The sequence below is a fragment of the Leptopilina boulardi genome, unplaced genomic scaffold, assembly GCF_019393585.1.
Source record: "Leptopilina boulardi isolate dan_hultmark-lab unplaced genomic scaffold, ZJU_Lbou_2.1 LbouV2_341, whole genome shotgun sequence".
Taxonomy (NCBI): domain Eukaryota; kingdom Metazoa; phylum Arthropoda; class Insecta; order Hymenoptera; family Figitidae; genus Leptopilina; species Leptopilina boulardi.
In genome coordinates this window covers 5,155,565-5,173,939 of record NW_026137909.1, presented here as the reverse complement: position 1 = coordinate 5,173,939, position 18,375 = coordinate 5,155,565, and the positions used below count along the sequence as shown (strand labels likewise).

The window sequence follows — 18,375 nt, the reverse complement described above, 5'->3', positions numbered from 1 at the left end:
ATTTTTGATTTTTTTAACTTCAATTAATTCTTTAAATTTAACTCAAATGTTTATATTATTATATTATTTTTGTATGTTTATTTCATTGTTAATTCTTTCTCCACGAGGAAGCAAATTTTTTTTTGCTGATCGTAAAGAGGAAGCAAAATGTTCATGTAATGAACATCTGAATTTACAACTTGTCTAATTCGAGTCCTAATTATCAATGTTTAAATCTTGTCTCCTTGATTTAAGCAATTTCAAATTAAGGAAAATTTTCTTTTGTCATAGTTACCACACCCCCAGAGACAGCCATAATTTTTGCTAAACACATTCAACTGTAGGATTTTCCTTCCATTAGGATAAATTACTTTTCTTCTTCATGGCGTCACTTAAGTGGACTCGGCGGGTGGTAGGTATAGGTACAAAAAGACGGGACGATAATGATGCAATGTACGCCTCTAATTTTCTTCAAATTTTCAAAAAAAAACTGAAATTTTCAAAAATTAATTAATTTTTAATGTAAAATAATTTAATAAAATAAATTAAATTAAATAATTAATATTATTAATTAATTTTAATTCTAAAATAAGTGTCGTTAAACAATTTTTTTTTTTGAATTATTAACAATTGAAATTTTTAGTAGTCTTAAATAAAAAAAAAAATAATCAATATAACTAGTTCCAATTGACTATAATTTAAAAACAAGAAGGATATTTTGTCTTTAAAGTAGTATTAAAAAATAATGTTTTTGTTTTATAAAATTTATATTTTTATTAATTTTTTAAATTATTTATTTACAAAATGTTAATAAAAAACGTGAAAATTTTTTTTTATTAATACTATTTTAATTCACTTTTACATACAATATTGATAAGATGAAATGAAAAAAAATGTACATGTCAACGTTCATTCCACGTTGAAAAAACAAGTTCTCGTCCGATCACTTAAGTTAAGCAACGTTGGGCGCGGTTAGTACTTGGATGGGTGACCGCTTGGGAATACCGCGTAATGTTGACATTTTTTTTTTTTTTGCTTTTTATTTAATTTTATTAATAAAATGAAAAAAAAAATCTTACCAAATTCAACTACTTTTCTTTTTAATGTTAAATGAATTTTTAATTAATTAATTCAAAGATTTTTTTAATGCTTTTTCTTTTTTTTTTTTTATATTAATAAAAATTTTACTAACTTCAACTGCTTTCTTTCAATATTAAATATAATAACATTTTAATTAATTAAATTTAAAGATTAATATATTTTAAAAAATTTAATCTTTTACTCTATTTACACAGATCGATAATAACGAAATTAAAACATTTTTGCTCGTTATTATTTGTAACTAAAAATATTTACGATTATAATTTATTTATAATTTATTTATAATTTATTTATAATTTATTTATAAATAATATTAAAAGGACAAATAAAAATTTGATCAAATAGAAATTGTGTGTAGTAAAAGTTCGTTTATATAAAAATTCTGCAACACAATAAATAAATATAGAAAATCGGTTTAATGAAAATTCTATCAAAAAATAATTCAAATAAATAAAAATTCGGCTAAAAAATGTATTTTATCTATAATAAAATTTTATCAAATAAAAATTCTAATTAATTTTAGACATTTATGCGTCTTAAAAATAAGATATATATAATTTTTAAACATTTGATTAAACATGTTGTGAAGAAAAAAACAAACAGAATTTTTTTTTTATATTTATTTAAGTAGAAACGTTCAAATAAAAATTAATATATTTTTTTTTGACAAAAATCATTGGGAGTGAATAATTATTGTCCGAGTGGGGACGTGAAACACGTAATATGATGCAAGAGTGGGGGAAATTTGTTATGTGGGGGTACTTTGTTCCACCTCCATAATGCCCATTTAAGAGGTTAGAGTGGGGAAGAATGGGCCCTATAGTTTCTTGGTTAAAGGTAGTTACGGCTTGCATATTGATTTTACATTCATTATTCGGCAGTCTGTTTTGTGAGAAACATGTGTTCTCTCTTCGCGTTATCTAAGTTGGAATTATTTGAAATTTTCCATTAATTTTACATCACATGGAAAGAAAATAAATATCAAATTTTTATAAAATTATTTTCAAATATTAAATTATTTTCAAGTCGTAGAATATATATAAGAAATACTGATCATTAAAAGAATTTTATGAAATTTACAATATATTTATATTAAAATTTTGTAATATTTAATTAGTGATATTAAATTTTATTAACGTCTGTATTAAATTTATAAAAGTTTTTCTAAACTTTAGAATTATATAAAAATTATGCTTTTTAGCCTATTTTTCACGATTTGAAAATAATTTGATAAAATTTGAGATATTTTTATAAAATTTGATATTTATTTTCTTTCCGTGTAGTTAAATTATTTTTTGTAATGAATTATATCTTTAAATTATCAAAGTGAAACTTATTTTAAATAAAAAGTGAATTTTTAGATTTTTTTTGGTGAATTAAATATGTGCGTGTTTGCAAGTGTAAATTATTTTAAAATGAAAATTGTATTTTTATTATTTTGTGCTAGATAAGCGAATTATAAATTATTAATTTTTCAAGTGCAAATTATTTCAAATTGAAAATGTGTTTAAATTTTAATACGTTAAAAATTTAATAATAAATATGTTCGAAAGTGATAAACAAAATTTTCTGCAAATGGTTCTACTCGAAAGGTTTGTGGAGATTGGAAATTTTTGCTTCAAAATATTTTGAAATCGAATCTTAAACTACAACGATAATTAAATAAGCAGTCATTATTGGTAAGTTACATCATTATTTTCATAAATTTGAGTATGTAATTATCAATTTAAAAAAATTTTTCTTTTCGAATTTTTGAACACTCTTTTTGCATGATGAAAAGAAAAAATTTTTCTATTTTCTTTAGTTAGAAAATAAAATTTTAGTAATTTATAAGAAACGAAAAAGTTTTTATAGAAAATAAAAATTAAAAAATTGAATTTTATTTGAAAATACAAAATAGAAAAAAATGAAAAATAATGAGATATTTCTTTTTTTTGGAATAAATGGATCCCAATATTTTTAATATTTATTAATTAAATATAAAATTTTAGAAAATAAAAATTTAGAAATTGCATTTTATAAGAAACGAAAAATTTATATGGGGAAATAAAATTAAAAATTGAATTTTATGGCAAAATGAAAATTAAATAAAAGGGGGATGCATGATTATAATGTTCTAAAAATCATAAGTTAGAATTTTCATTTTATGGAATTTCATTTGTCATAAGTATTTTTGAGCCAAATTTTTTATTTGTTTGAATTAGTATTTTGCAAAATTCACTTCACAGAATTTTCATTTGTTCGAATTTTTATTTATTTGCTCAAATAATAATCAACCAATATTAAATTAATAATCAACCATTAAAATTGTGATTAGTTGATTTTAAAAATCGCGCCAAAATCGATTGTTTGTTCGGCCATTTGCAATTTCGGACAAATAAAAATTCTATCAATTAGAAATTCTGTTAAATAATTTTAAATAATTCTATCTAATTAAAATTTTTTAAAATGCCTATTATGTTAAATAAAAATTCGTGTAAATAAAAATTCTAACAAAAAAAAAAATTCGAACAAATAAAAATTCTGTGAAGTGAATTTTCGGTTATATAAAAATTCTGTAATATATAGAAAATCATTTTGATGAAATTTTTTTAAAATACTAATTTGAACAAATAAAAATTCGGCTCAAAAATAATTATATGATAAATGAAATTCCATAGAATTAAAAATTCTAACTAATTAATTTTCGAACATAATCATGCGTCCCAAAAAAGGGTACATTATAAAATATTTTTATTCAAAAAAGGTGGATCCCAACATTTTTAATATTTAATTCTCTCGTGAATAGCATCTTAAATAATACTTTGAAATTTATATTACATATATTTAAAGGTACGAAGTAGTTATTTTGAGAAATTGTGGAGATTTTAAATTGTACTTCATCATGAAAGATGAGAAAATTTTTTATAATTAATAACATTTTTCATACGGAACTCAAAATTAAGGAAATATTAAACTCTGAATTTTTCTTACATTTTTTTTTATTACTTTTTGGCGCTAATTTTTTTCATAACTCTTTTTACATGTTTTTGAATAATTTTATTAATGGTACAAATTTTATAAATTATTGAAAAATTATTTACATTACAATTATCAAGAAAGATTCTTTATTGCCTTTGCAGATCTAATTTTTTGCATTTTCACTTTCCATTTATATATTTCATTTTGATTTGTTGAATTTATAATTTAAGGCCAGGTCCAAGTGAGGCAGCGCCATCTACATTGATACTAAAATTTTGGAAAATTTTCAACAGCCTTTTCTTGAAAATAAGATGGTAAAATGCTTTTTCCTTTATGGATAATTGATTATTGGCAAGATATACACCAGCTAAAACTTTTTTTGAGTTAAAATAATAAAAAAAATTTCATGTCAATAAATTAAATATGAGCACTTTTTTCACGAAAACTGTAACAGTACTTTCTCAGAAATTACAATCAAAAATGCAATTTCCATTTGGAAAATTAATAAACGCTAAAAAATACAAGACCTAAGATTTACCAATCACGAAAATAAGAAAAAAAAAGTATTTTAACATAACATATTTTACTCATTATGACAGCCGTTTGGCAGGTTATATATGTCACCAGACGTTTCGCAGTTTTGCAGAAAGGAGGAGATTGGCGCTGTTGCTAACCACCTGAAATACATAATCTACCAAAGGGCTGTCACAATCAGTAAAGCAGTATCAATATGTTAAATATTTAATAAAATATTTTTTTCTTATTTTCGTGATTGGTAAATCTTAGGTCGTGTATTTTTTAGCGTTTATTAATTTTCCAAATGGAAATTGCATTTTTGATTGTAATTTCTGAGAAAGTACTGTTACAGTTTTTGTGAAAAAAGTGCTCATATTTAATTTATTGATATGAAATTTTTTTTATTATTTCAACTCAAAAAAAGTTTTAGCTGGTGTATATCTTGCCAATAATCAATTATCCATAAAGGAAAAAGCATTTTACCTTCTTGTTTTCAAGAAGAGGCTGTTGAAAATTTTCCAAAATTTTAGTTTCAATGTAGATGGCGCTGCCTCACTTGGACCTGGCCTTAATTAAAATTGTTGCGTACGATTTTGTGAATTTTCGTTTAAATTTCGAAAGTCGTGGGATGCGCAATTATTACATCAGTTGGATTCCAAATAATAAAGTTGAAGATAGCTTTTTTAAATAATACTTTATTATTAAAAACTAGATTCCCGGAATACAATTTACTTCGGTTGTATTCTCTTGTTCTGAATACTACATGCTGTTTCTAAGTTTATATAGTCTTTTTGATAAGGTATAACAATATAATTCCTTGATTTAAAAGTATTTTAATCATATATAGAAATTACACAATGAGTGTAATGAAGATCTAGATTAAGTACATAGTATGTATCAAAAGATCGAAAGAATTGAAATACGTAATTGATTAAATAAACCTTATTTGGTAATTTAGAGAACATATGTGATTTGACATAGTTTTAATCGGTTTTAATAAATCGTAGAAAAGATGGAAACATAACATTCGTTATATGTAAAAAATGTCTTCTCTTTAATCCATTCTACACCTGGTATATTTTGATCCCTATTTTTAATTTCCCTATAAATTTTCATTATTTCAATGCATTTATCCTTTGCGAGAAGTACCATATTGTCAGGATTTTTTATACTAAGCACTGCTTGTTAAAATTTTATTTTTAATATGTCTCAACAATTTTCTTTTATTATTGATAATAACTATATGGAGCAGGGGTGACTTTCTTCTTTCTAAAAAAACATTTCTTGCATACGATTGCAAAGTTGTTCCAAAGGTTTATTACCTGTACGCAAAGTTCTTTTCATTTTACCTATAACAAATTATAAAAAGGCATAACTATTAATTAAACTTAAATGACAATTCATGTTTCATACATCATCTGCAATGTGAAGAAGTTTATGCAAATTAATTGAACTAGAAGATTTTCCATAAAATTTTATCATAAGTAAAACAAATCTATTTAAATCATATCTTAGCTTTGTCATTATATTTTACAGCCAATTTTATAGAACACAAAATTCTCCAACTGGTAAAAAGTAACAAAAAATGATTGTAAAATTGAGTCAACATTTTTTTAATACTACAATACCGGTTCATTTTCGTGACATTAGCATTCCTGGTGTTATTGATCAGCTTCATTTCAGCAATATTTTCCAAGTTGAAGTTTTTTTCATTGAACATTTGTGTGTAATTGAAATTCAAACACCTCATAATACCTCATAATACTTGAATTGTTAAATTTCTTGTCCAAAGGTCGTTTTCTTCTGAGTTTTTCTACGGCTTAATATCTTGGTTGACAAGCCTTATGTAATTTTACAAAGGTATCCGTAGAGAACCTTTGGAGTAAATTCTCCTTTTTTTTATTGACAAAATATATAAATATATATTTTTTATACCAAATGGTCCGCAATCAGTAATAGCACAAATTGACAATATTAATTAGTTGTCGTTTGTTGCTGTCCTGTCAGGATCGCCAAAATTTTTATGTCACGGATAAAATGAAGAATAAATAATAAGTTACAAATTTAAGTATACTTTTATTTGACTTTAAACTTCATAATTTTTAGTATAATTGTTCTTAATTCTGAGGTCGGAGAATATCTGAATCTTTGATGATAAAGGGCACATTATATAAGGTTAAGGTTTCAACATACAAGCAGATATGTTACAATTGTCAATTTCATTTTGCTGATTGGAACATAAAATATGTTTTGATGTTGTTTATTAAAATAAACTGTTCTCTAGGTACAGGTATAATAAATTGTTCGCCATGTTTTTCCGGTATGAGAATTAGATGTTGAATTCGATCTTCATCGTATTCTAATAATGGGATTTTAATTGAGTAAATTAAATTTTGGCTATCAATAACAATAATTATTTCGGATATATCGATGATATGTTGGAACATATGTTTATTTAAAGGAATGCCAAATTTTGTGTTATATTTATTTTCAAAATCTGTATCTATTAATAAGAATGGTGTTAATATTTGAGGGTGTACTATACCATGCTTTCCATCATTAATTGAATCTATTAACAAACTTACGTCTTGACTTAATTCGTCTACAAGCATTGCAATGATGGAAATTTGATTGGATAATATTATATTTTTGGTATTATCATTTACTCCTTTTGTTAGACGGTTAAATTACTCTATGTTTTCATTACTTTGCTTTAATAATAATTCAGGACTATATGATGAGTCTAAAGTGCTTTTCATTACTTTTGTCTGCCTTTTTATAGAGCTTGCAAGAATTGCGTTATTTTCGTAGACAGTGTTGCTTGACACCTCGATGAAGTAGCTGACGTATTTGCTGCTTTTTTCTTGCTTTATTTCTTGTCCAAAGGTCGTTTTCTTCTGAGTTTTTCTAAGGCTTAATATCTTGGTTGACAAGCCTTATGTAATTTTACAAAGGTATCCGTAGAGAACCTTTCAAGTAAATTCTCCTTTTTTTATTGACAAAATATATAAATATATATTTTTTATACCAAATGGTCCGCAATCAGTGATATCACAGTTTGACAATATTAATTAGTTGTCGTTTGTTGCTATCCTGTCAGGATCGCCAAAATTTTTATGTCACGGATAAAATGAAGAATAAATAATAAGTTAAAAATTTAAGTATACTTTATTTGACTTAAAACTTCCCAATTTTTAGTATAATTGTTCTTAGTTCTGAGGTCGGACTATATCTGAATCTTTGATGATAAAGGGCACATTATATAGAGTTAAGGTTTCAACATTATTATCTTATCAATATGGGTTCGATTGATACGTTGACATTATTTAGACAATGCATTGCACCTGTGGCTTATGAAATTACATGTTTTTCATAGAAATATAATGTAATGTGTAATTTTTATCTAAAGTCGTTGCTAACTTCTTGTAATTTATCGAGAACTTGGTATCTTTTTAATTCTTCATCATCTTGTATGGATTGCTTCAGACAGTCATCGATTTTATGACATGCTGAATAATACATATTGTCAAATATGTTGGATTCGAAATAAAGAAACTAACTTTAATTTCTAAACTTTATTGAAAGTTTTTTAACTAGTGGATGTAGAATTGGGTAACTTAATATCATAGATTTCTTCCATATCTTTGAAACTTCTTTTATGTGGAGGTTGGAATCAAAGTTGCAATTGATGAAATTTTTTATAATTGGAAATAAAATTTGTCCTGTAACTAAATCCAATGTGAAACAGTGCTACATTCTAAGATGTACATAATAATGATTTTAAATGTATATTTTTGACAATGCTATTATATAAAATATTATATAATTATTTTCTTATTTACAAAGAAAAAAAATTTCAATTCGCAATTTTTATTAGTATTATTTTATAATTATTAAATATTTATTTATTAAGTAATAATTAATAAACATTCATTTTATAAAAAAACAAATATTGCCGAAAACAATTCAATATTAAGAATTATTATTATTTTTTAAAAGCATTCATTCTTTATACGTTGCATACATCACGGACACTCTTAGTCATATTTTTTTTATCTATTAGTACAATGGTTGTGAGTTAGAAATTTTGAAAACATGAATCATCAATATTACATATAACTACTATTGATTTTTGGGATTAAGATTTATAAAATTTGAGAAAAAAAATCTTGTTTAGTTACATATTTTTAATATGTCGCAGAGCATAAAATAACCAGCGAATTAACATTAAAATCAGAAGCTAAACAATAATCTGTACCTTCATTGTAAATCAAGTTTTTAAAAATAATAATAATTGATAATAATTAGTAATAATACAAATACAATAGTATACAAATAATAATAATAATAATACAAAATAGTAATAATAATAATTAATAATAAATATTTAATTATTATACTAATAATTGACAACGTCCTTATGTGTTATGTGACTTTTAAACAGATACATATATATTTTATAAAGATATGGATAACTAAAATAATGTATTTTAACCACTCCTTAAGGAAATAATGATGTAGTTTTGGATGAAGCAAAAAAAAGTTTACTGAAAACAAAAATTACATATTTTAATTAAGAATTAAATTACTTTTTTTTAATTTAAATTAAATTTACCACTTTAGAATTCCTTGTTGAACATACTAATAATAAATATTTTCTTTTTTTTTATGCCAATACATAATTTGTGTAATTTCGAGAAAAATTTTAATTTCTAGAATTTCTAGTAAATTATATATTTAGGAAATTTAAAATATTTACATGTTTGTAAAAATTTAAAGACTATTTCTATTAATTGTAATAAAAGAAAAAATATGTTTGACAATTAAAGTATTTAAATTATTTAACACATATTAATAATTCCAATTTTAAATAATTACATCTTAATATAATATTATTCCTTTGACTTATCTAAGTCAGAACTGAAATTTTAGCACATAATAATTGTAATTTTATGTTTTATAATTGACATCTTTCTTTTATTCTATAAATAGATAGTTTTCCCTATCTATTTATGCAAATTTCACTGGTAGTAGGGTTGAATTTTTTTTTTTAATTTTGTTCAAAAAATAGCCGATCTGTAAATGCAACAGATTGCTTGGAATAACTTAATATTCAGCTGTGAGATCTGAAAAGTGAATTCTAAAATGAAATTGGAATTTCAAAAATTTTCGAATAACTTAGTAAGCAATCAGAATGGCGGATACAAGAGTGAACCAAAGCTTACATGGCTAGAACATACGAAATAACCAACTACACATGGATTTCTTAATTTAAGAAAGATATACAATTTTAATACATTAAATTACGTTTAAAAAACAAATATAAGAAAAAAAAATTATAACTATTTTTACTTCTATAACATATTTAAAAATCGTATAAACAAATGTTAAAATTATTGAGTTAAATTCTTTTCAGTGTTAAATTTTTTAAACTACTTTATTTGCTACTAATGTCTATGTTTTTAATTCACAAAGTTTATTTATATAATTTTTTATTCTATTAACTTTTAAATTTGTGTTTCTAATTAAAATATTTTAAATTACACAAAATTGTGTATTTGTGTAATTACTTTTGTATTGCATACATTTTATTTGTTCAACAATATATGGAAATAATTGACGTCCTTTTGGTTAAAATACATTTGTAGTTTAAATTGTAAAAATTAAATAAGTTTGTTGTCAATGGAAAATTAAATAATATTTTGAATTTATTAAAAAACATACTTTAAATGATTTATTATTGCTTAATTATTTCAATTATTATGAATAACAAAAACAGATGTTCAAAAATTTTGTCCCAAATTTCAATCAAAAGTATATTTAAAGAAATTGTCACACACTATTTTCCAAAACAACACATATTTTTAAATTTAATACTGAACTTGTTTTTTTAATGATTTCTTCAAATGGAATGATTCCCACTCCATTTCTTTAGATAAAAATAATGTGATTATGAGTCAGGCCTAATATAGGGGACTCAAGTTAACAAAAAGAATATATCAAAGAAAAGAGAGAATTTTTATTTTAACAATTTTTACAATATTTTGATTAATAATTTTTAATTATAAATTGTTTTCAACAATTGTTATTTAACTAATTATTATAAAATTATATATTATTAATAAAGAACATTTAATAATTTGTATACTTTATTTTTAATTATTATTATTAAATGTTTATTTATTAATTATTAATTAATAAATATTAATTTTTTTATAAAAGATATTGTAGAAAGCATTCAATATTTTTAACATTCATTCAGTAAACCATAACACATGTCACGAACCATTATATAAGGTTAAGGTTTCAACATACAAGCAGATATGTTACAATTGTCAATTTCATTTTCGCTGATTGGAACATAAAATATGTTTTGATGTTGTTTATTAAAATAAACTGTTTTCTAGGTACAGGTATAATAAATTGTTCGCCATGTTTTTTCGGTATTGAAATTAGATGTTGAATTCGATATTCATCGTATTCTAATAATGGGATTTTAATTGAGTAAATTAAATTTTGGCTATCAATAACAATAATTATTTCGGATATATCGATGATATGTTGGAACATATGTTTATTTAAAGGAATGCCAAATTTTGTGTTATATTTATTTTCAAAATCTGTATCTATTAATAAGAATGGTGTTAATATTTGAGGGTGTACTATACCATGCTTTCCATCATTAATTGAATCTATTAACAAACTTACGTTTTGACTTAATTCGTCTACAATCATTGCAATGATAGAAATTTGATTGGATATAAGATTATATTTTTGGTTTTATCATTTACTCCTATTGTTAGACGGTTAAATTTCTCTATGTTTTCGTTACTTTGCTTTAATAATAATTCAGGACTATATGATGAGTCTAAAATGCTTTTCATTACTTTTGTTTGATTTTTTATAGAGCTTGCAAGAATTGCGTTATTTTCGTACAATTTGTCAAGTTCTGAATTTACATAACTTAAATCGCTTTCTTTTAATGTTCAACGAATCGAAAAAAGACTGACAGTTATGAATAATTTACAAATTTATCTAATTTTGAATATTATTTTATTTATTTTCTTACTTTTATTGCCTTCGGTTGAGGGATTTGTGAAGAGTGGCCGTAGACACTGTTGCTTGACACCTCGATGAAGTAGCTGACGTATTTGCTGCTTTTTTTTGCTTTATTTCTTGTCCAAAGGTCGTTTTCTTCTGAGTTTTTCTAAGGCTTAATATCTTGGTTGACAAGCCTTATGTAATTTTACAAAGGTATCCGTAGAGAACCTTTGGAGTAAATTCTCCTTTTTTTTATTGACAAAATATATAAATATATATTTTTTATACCAAATGGTCCGCAATCAGTGATATCACAGTTTGACAATATTAATTAGTTGTCGTTTGTTGCTATTCTGTCAGGATCGCCAAAATTTTTATGTCACGGATAAAATGAAGAATAAATAATAAGTTAAAAATTTAAGTATACTTTTATTTGACTTAAAACTTCACAATTTTTAGTATGTTCTTAGTTCTGAGGTCGGAGAATATCTGAATCTTTGATGATAAAGGGCACATTATATATGGTTAAGGTTTCAACATTATTATCATATCAATATGGGTTAGATTGATAGGTTCACATTATTTAGACAATACATTGCACCTGTGGCTTATGAAATTACATGTTTTTCATAGAAATATAATAGAGAAAAAATTTAAATAAAAAGAAAAGAAAAAGTAACATCAAATACTAGAATATTACAAAACGTATGTATGTTCAAAGATAAGCTGTGTTTCGTATTTTCTATGTCTTATGCATATGGTTGGGAAAGTGTCAGGTGTATAAACAATATTTTCAGAAAATTGTGTGTTTCCTTGATTCTAACATATAATTTATTTAAATTTCACTGAGTTAAGAACCTGCGTAGAATGTACATTCAGTAAATATCAATAATTGAATATCTATTCCTGACTTCTGCTTTTCTTGCAATATACACACACTTCATTTCATCATGGACATTCTACCTCAAAATTTTAGAATCTTATGGTTTTGTGGCCTATGGAGTGAAAATGATAAATTTTCTCCAATTTTTTTCATTCATAAACTATTTGTTTTATTTCTAATTTCACACGTTTCACTGGGTCAAGTTTTATATGTTTTAATAACAAGTAAAAATATTAAAGAATTAACAAATGGTTTAGTATTTACTGTCACATTTGTCACACTTTGTATAAAATTAATAAATTTTTTGTGCAATGCAAAAAATATGAAACAACTTTTAAATATTTTTCGTGATAATATTTGTCAGCCAATATTTTGGGAGGAGGAAAAAATTTTAAATAATTATAGAATAAAAAATTTACGATTATTTTTTGCATTAATGATTATATCACAAAGTGTAAGTTTAACATACATAAGTCAACCAATTTTTAAATCAAGAGAAATAATACAACTACCACTTCAAATTTATGATCCTTTTCATACTACTGATGTTATGATATTAAAATTTTTTTATGCAATGCAAATTTTTGAATGTACATATTCAGTTTGTTTACATATGTGTTTTGATACAATGTTATTTGGTTTTGTAAATTTAATATGTGCTTTGTTCGATATACTTTGTTTTCGACTAGAGATGATGAGTAGAAAAGAAAATTTGTCTGAATTGTCATTTAAGCATTGCTTTAAATTGCATATTGTTATATTAAAAATTTTAAAATATATGAATTCTGTCTTTATGGGAGCAATTTCAATTATGTTTGTTCTTATTCTTTTTGTCATCTGTAGTGGTATTTTTCAAATTACTGAGGTTAGACACTATTTTTATTACTATACTTTTTTAATACTGAAGAATTAAAAAATAATTAAAGTGACATTTTTGAATTCATTTAGAAATCCTCAAAATTTAATGCAGATAAAATAATATTATTATATTTTATCTCATATATTATTGGACAAGCATATGTTTACTGTTGGTATGGAACAGAACTTGAAGAGAAGGCAATACATCTTTTCTTTTTAAATAAATAATAATAAATAAATTTAAATAAATTCTACATATCTTTTCAAATTTAATAGGTTAAAAAATTGGCTTTAACTGCTTATGAAGTTGATTGGTCCTGTGCATCTGCTACAGATATTAAAAATTTGTCATTTATGATTTTAATTGCTCAAAAAGGATCAACTATTTCCTATAAAGGAATCTGTACATTAAGTCATGAAACCTTTGGCTTGGTTAGCAAGTATACATATATATAAAATAGTTAAATTTTTTAAAATAAGAAAATAATATTTCTTTACTTTATTTCTGTAGATAATAAAGTCATCTTATGCTGCATTGAATGTACTAAAAAGTTATTCTGAAATTTAAAAAATGAAACTTTATGAAACTAAAAATTATTTAATATAATAATATTTGAATTACTTTAAATCACTTTAAAACCTTGTGACTAATTGCGCCGTTCGAAACTTGATTCGACCAACCGAAAAAAATTAAAAAAAAGATTATTATATATTGCACTGTGAAAAATTATTTTAAAATCGAAAATTCATATAAAATAATAATAAATACTAATAATTTAAATATAATATATAAAATGGGCACCGTGTATAACTTACCCTTAATTTTCATTTTGCCATAAAATTGACAACGTCGCATTTTCCATTTCATGGTTTTTAACAAAGTAGAAAACATATGGAATCATGAAACCCTTATGAAAAACGTAAGATTTTGTATTTATATAAATTTATTTAAACTTCTAATATTTCTATATTCAATCATCCATTTCTTTATCAACTACGTGGATTGTCAAAAAAAAAAAATTCAAAAAATGTTTCAAATCGATTCTTTGAAATTGAATGAAACTAAAACAAATCTTCTACAGCTCCATCATTATGAGGAGGTAAGAAAATTACAATCTGATGTACATGAGTGGTTTCTTCACTAAATCGATTTTGAAAGTATAGCTCAAACATTGTCCAAGCGAATTCAATCTAAAATTATATATCTTTTGTATTATCAATCGATTTATATAGAAAACTTTCAAGTAAACAATATATTAAAAAAATATAATCAATTCTTAAATACTTGAAAAGATTAAACATTCCTAAATTTTACTACTTTTTTATTTTTTTATCATGGTACAAAAATTTTTTAAAATATTTTATGCAATAGTATTGTAAGAAAGGGAAACAACAATATCTTAAAGACAATTGACTGTTATGTATTTCCTTGATTCTAACATGTAATTGATTTAATTTTGTGGTATATATAAACCCCGTCTTCAGAATGTAACTTCAATACATGTAAATAATTAAATAGCTCCTTCCGTTGTGTACATATTCCTGGAGTACAAAATTTATTTCAAAATGGATATTCTTCTACAAAACTTTAGAACATTATGGCTTTGTGGTCTATGGAATGAAAATGAGAAATTTTCTCCATTAATTTTCATATACAAAATAATAGTTCTATTTCTAATATCTCACATTTCATTGGGACAAGTTTTATATGTTTTTGCTATAAGTAAAAATGTTAAAGAATTAGCAAATGGATTAGTATATACCGTAACATTTGTGACACTTTGCGTTAAACTTGGCAATTTTTTATTTAAAATAAATGATATGAAAGGACTTTTAAAAATATTTCGTAAAGATATTTGTCAGTCTGTATTAATAGAGGAGAAGATAATTTTTAATCACTATAAAATTAGAAATGAAAGATTTTTTATTATTATAATGATTGTTTCACAAAGTATAAGTTTAACATATACAATTTTGCCACTTTTAAAATGGAAAGAAAAACTTGAATTACCATTTAAAATTTATGATCCTTTTTATATAAAAAATTTTACAGCAATAATAATTTTATATATAATTCAAGTTATTGAATGTTTTTATTCAGTTTCATTAAATGTATGTTTTGACACAATGGTCTGTGGATTCATTAATTTGACATGTTGTTTGTTTGATATATTATGTCTAAGATTAAGAAATATCAGTAGGAAAAAAAATTTGTCTTCCATATCAATGAAAAATTGCTATAAAATGCATATTGTTGTTTTACAAATTTTGGAAAATATAAATTCTTTTTTTATGGGATCTGTAACAATTGTGTTTCTGCTTATTCTTTTGGTCATCTGCAGTGGAATTTTTCAATTAACTGAGGTTAATTATTTATTAATTTGACTTTTTTTAATTGACATATTAATCAATAAAATGTAAATATATATTTTCTACAGAAATCGTCAACAATAAATGCAGATAAAATTATATTACTTTATTATGTTGCCTTTATAATTTTTCAAGCATACGTGTACTGTTGGTTTGGAACTGAACTTGAAGAAAAGGTTCTTGATTTTTTTTTAAAATGATATATTTAGTTAGGGCAGACTGGAAATAATTAATACGATTTTAATAAAATCAGTTATACAGTAATAAAATTTTAACTAACCGGGGTATCAACGAACCTAGTTTTTCCTAAATTGATTCAATTTTTTCATATCTATTAATTTTTAATAGGTTAAAAACTTGGCTATCACTGCTTATGAAATTGATTGGTCCTGTGCATCTGTAACAGAAGTAAAAAATTTGTCTTTTATGATATTAATTGCTCAAAGAGGATCCAACGTTTCTTATAAAGGACTTTGTACTCTCAGTCATGAAACATTTGGTTTGGTATGAAAATAAATTTAATCAAATTACTAAGAATAAAAATTAAAATTTCTTTAGACAATTATAATTTAATGAAAATAGAATAGAAAATAATTAAATTACTTAAAAATAAATGTTGACAATTTTTATATATTCTTAGATAATGAAGTCATCATATGCAGCACTCAATTTATTAAAGAATTATTCGTAAATTAAAAAAAAATATATTTTTCGTCTATTTTAACTGTATCTCTTAAATAATGTAATATTATTTATTTCATATATACAAACAAATCGTTTGTAAATTTATTGGACTGAAGATAAAAAATTCGTTTGTATAATATTAAAATTATTATTTTTATTAAATAGAACGTCTTATATAAAACTTTTGTTGTATTGTGTTTCAATTTGGAAAACGTTGGAGCAATTGACAACAGATATGAAACTTTCATTCTCTTATTTTTCCAATCCAGTAGTTGCCTTTTTCGAGCATGAATTATTTAACTCGTAACATGTAGATTTTTACGGGTTTTTATACAGCCTCTACAATCCAAAACGAATGATCTAAATTCTAATTCTAAATACAATAAATTGTCTTTTTTTTATAAGTATTAAATGTTTATTTATTAATTAATAAATTAAAAAAATATTTATTTCATGAAAAGTACAGAAAAATCAACAAGTCGGAAGTTTAGAATTTTGACTCATGATTGAACTTTATGATAGTAATAGCACTAAAAGATTTTAAACATTATTTACACACAAGTTCACCTTTGTCAGAGCGATATTTTGAAATTGTTTAAAATCACAAAAATACAAGAGAATTATAGCATTGCTGGAAGTAAGAAAATTATACGCTCCAATATGTCTCAAGGAAAATCGAAGTAGAAATTATAGTTTAAACAACATAAATACAACTTTGAGTACGAATCTAAAATTAAAAATAAATTACGTTATTGTTTATTTTTAACAATTTTGCAAAAGTATTAAATTTTAAAAAAAATAAATGTCATATTTTGTGTAACGTTAGGAATTTTAAACTTATATTATTGTAAAATATTTTAATCAATAAGGACGTAAGAAAAGGAGCAGGTGCTTCAAGAACATCTTTAGAAAATTGGCAGTTGTGCACTTTATTGATTGTAAAATGTAAATGACTTAGTACTGTAGTACAAAGACCCTCGATAGATTGTTTATTCAATAAATTTCAAGAACTGACTTTACATTTCGTGTGTCGATGATGTTAGCTTTCTTCTATCATTCCTTATTTGATCATGGATGTTCTGCCTGAAAATTTTAGAACCTTATGGTTGTGTGGTTTATGGCACGAACACAAAAAATTTTCTTTAACATTTTTCATCTATAAAATATTAATTTTATGTTTGATTTGTCATATCTCATTAGGTCAACTTTTGTTTGTATTTGTAACAAGTAAAAGTGTTAAGGAATTAACAACTGGTTTAGTATTCACTGTAAAATTCATTGAATTATGTGTTAAATTAATAAACTTTTTATTTAAAAAGAAAGAAATGGAAAAATTATTGACTATTTTTCGTGAAGATATCTGTCAAGGAATATTACGAGAGGAAATATTTATTTTAAATAAATATAGAATAAAAAATCGTCAATTCTTCTGGATATTTTTAATTGTCTCGGAAAGCATGACCACCATATATATGATACAATGTGTTTTAAATTGGAATGAAAATATGGAATTACCTTTTCAAATTTATGATCCATTTAATTTTACTGACTATTCGATGATGATACTTTTCTATATTACAGAAGTGATAGAGTGTTCATATTCTGTTTGTTTAAATGTATGTTTTGACACAATGGTTTATGGATTTATAAATTTAACTTGTGGTTTGTATGAATTACTTTGTTTTCGAATAAAAAGATGTGACAAGAAAAACTCGAAATTGCCATTGTCAGTAAAGGAATGTGTACAGCTACACATCACTATTCTTCAGATTTTAAACAACGTTAAAACATTTTTTATGGGTGCAATTACAATTATGTTTGTATTTACACTATCTGTCATCTGTAGTGGGATTTTTGTCGTAACTGAGGTTATTTTAAAAATTTACTTTACATTTAAATACAGCTTATCTTAAAGATAATAATTCGTAATATTTTTTTATTTAAATATATAAAATTTAAACTGAATAACAATATTCTTTACA

At 23.6% G+C, this 18,375-nt stretch overlaps 2 protein-coding genes and 1 non-coding gene across 3 annotated transcripts; all 3 read left to right on the top strand.

The window, feature by feature from the left end:
* The first annotated feature begins 880 nt into the window (after positions 1-880).
* Positions 881-999, top strand: LOC127285867 (5S ribosomal RNA). Its single transcript, XR_007843657.1, has one exon. It is a non-coding gene; the product is annotated as a 5S ribosomal RNA (ribosomal RNA).
* Positions 1,000-4,520: 3,521 nt separating this feature from the next.
* Positions 4,521-14,882, top strand: LOC127285766 (uncharacterized). Its single transcript, XM_051311943.1, has 3 exons — positions 4,521-6,738; positions 10,861-13,346; positions 13,430-14,882. The coding sequence occupies exons 2-3, from the start codon at positions 12,549-12,551 to the stop codon at positions 13,565-13,567; spliced, it is 936 nt and encodes a 311-aa protein (XP_051167900.1). The 5' UTR covers positions 4,521-6,738; positions 10,861-12,548; the 3' UTR covers positions 13,568-14,882.
* Positions 14,883-15,436: 554 nt separating this feature from the next.
* On the top strand, positions 15,437-18,306 carry LOC127285770 (uncharacterized). The gene is made up of 4 exons (XM_051311947.1): positions 15,437-15,703; positions 15,778-15,885; positions 16,058-16,213; positions 16,350-18,306. The coding sequence occupies exon 4, from the start codon at positions 17,464-17,466 to the stop codon at positions 18,304-18,306; it is 843 nt and encodes a 280-aa protein (XP_051167904.1). The 5' UTR covers positions 15,437-15,703; positions 15,778-15,885; positions 16,058-16,213; positions 16,350-17,463.
* Positions 18,307-18,375: the final 69 nt, after the last annotated feature.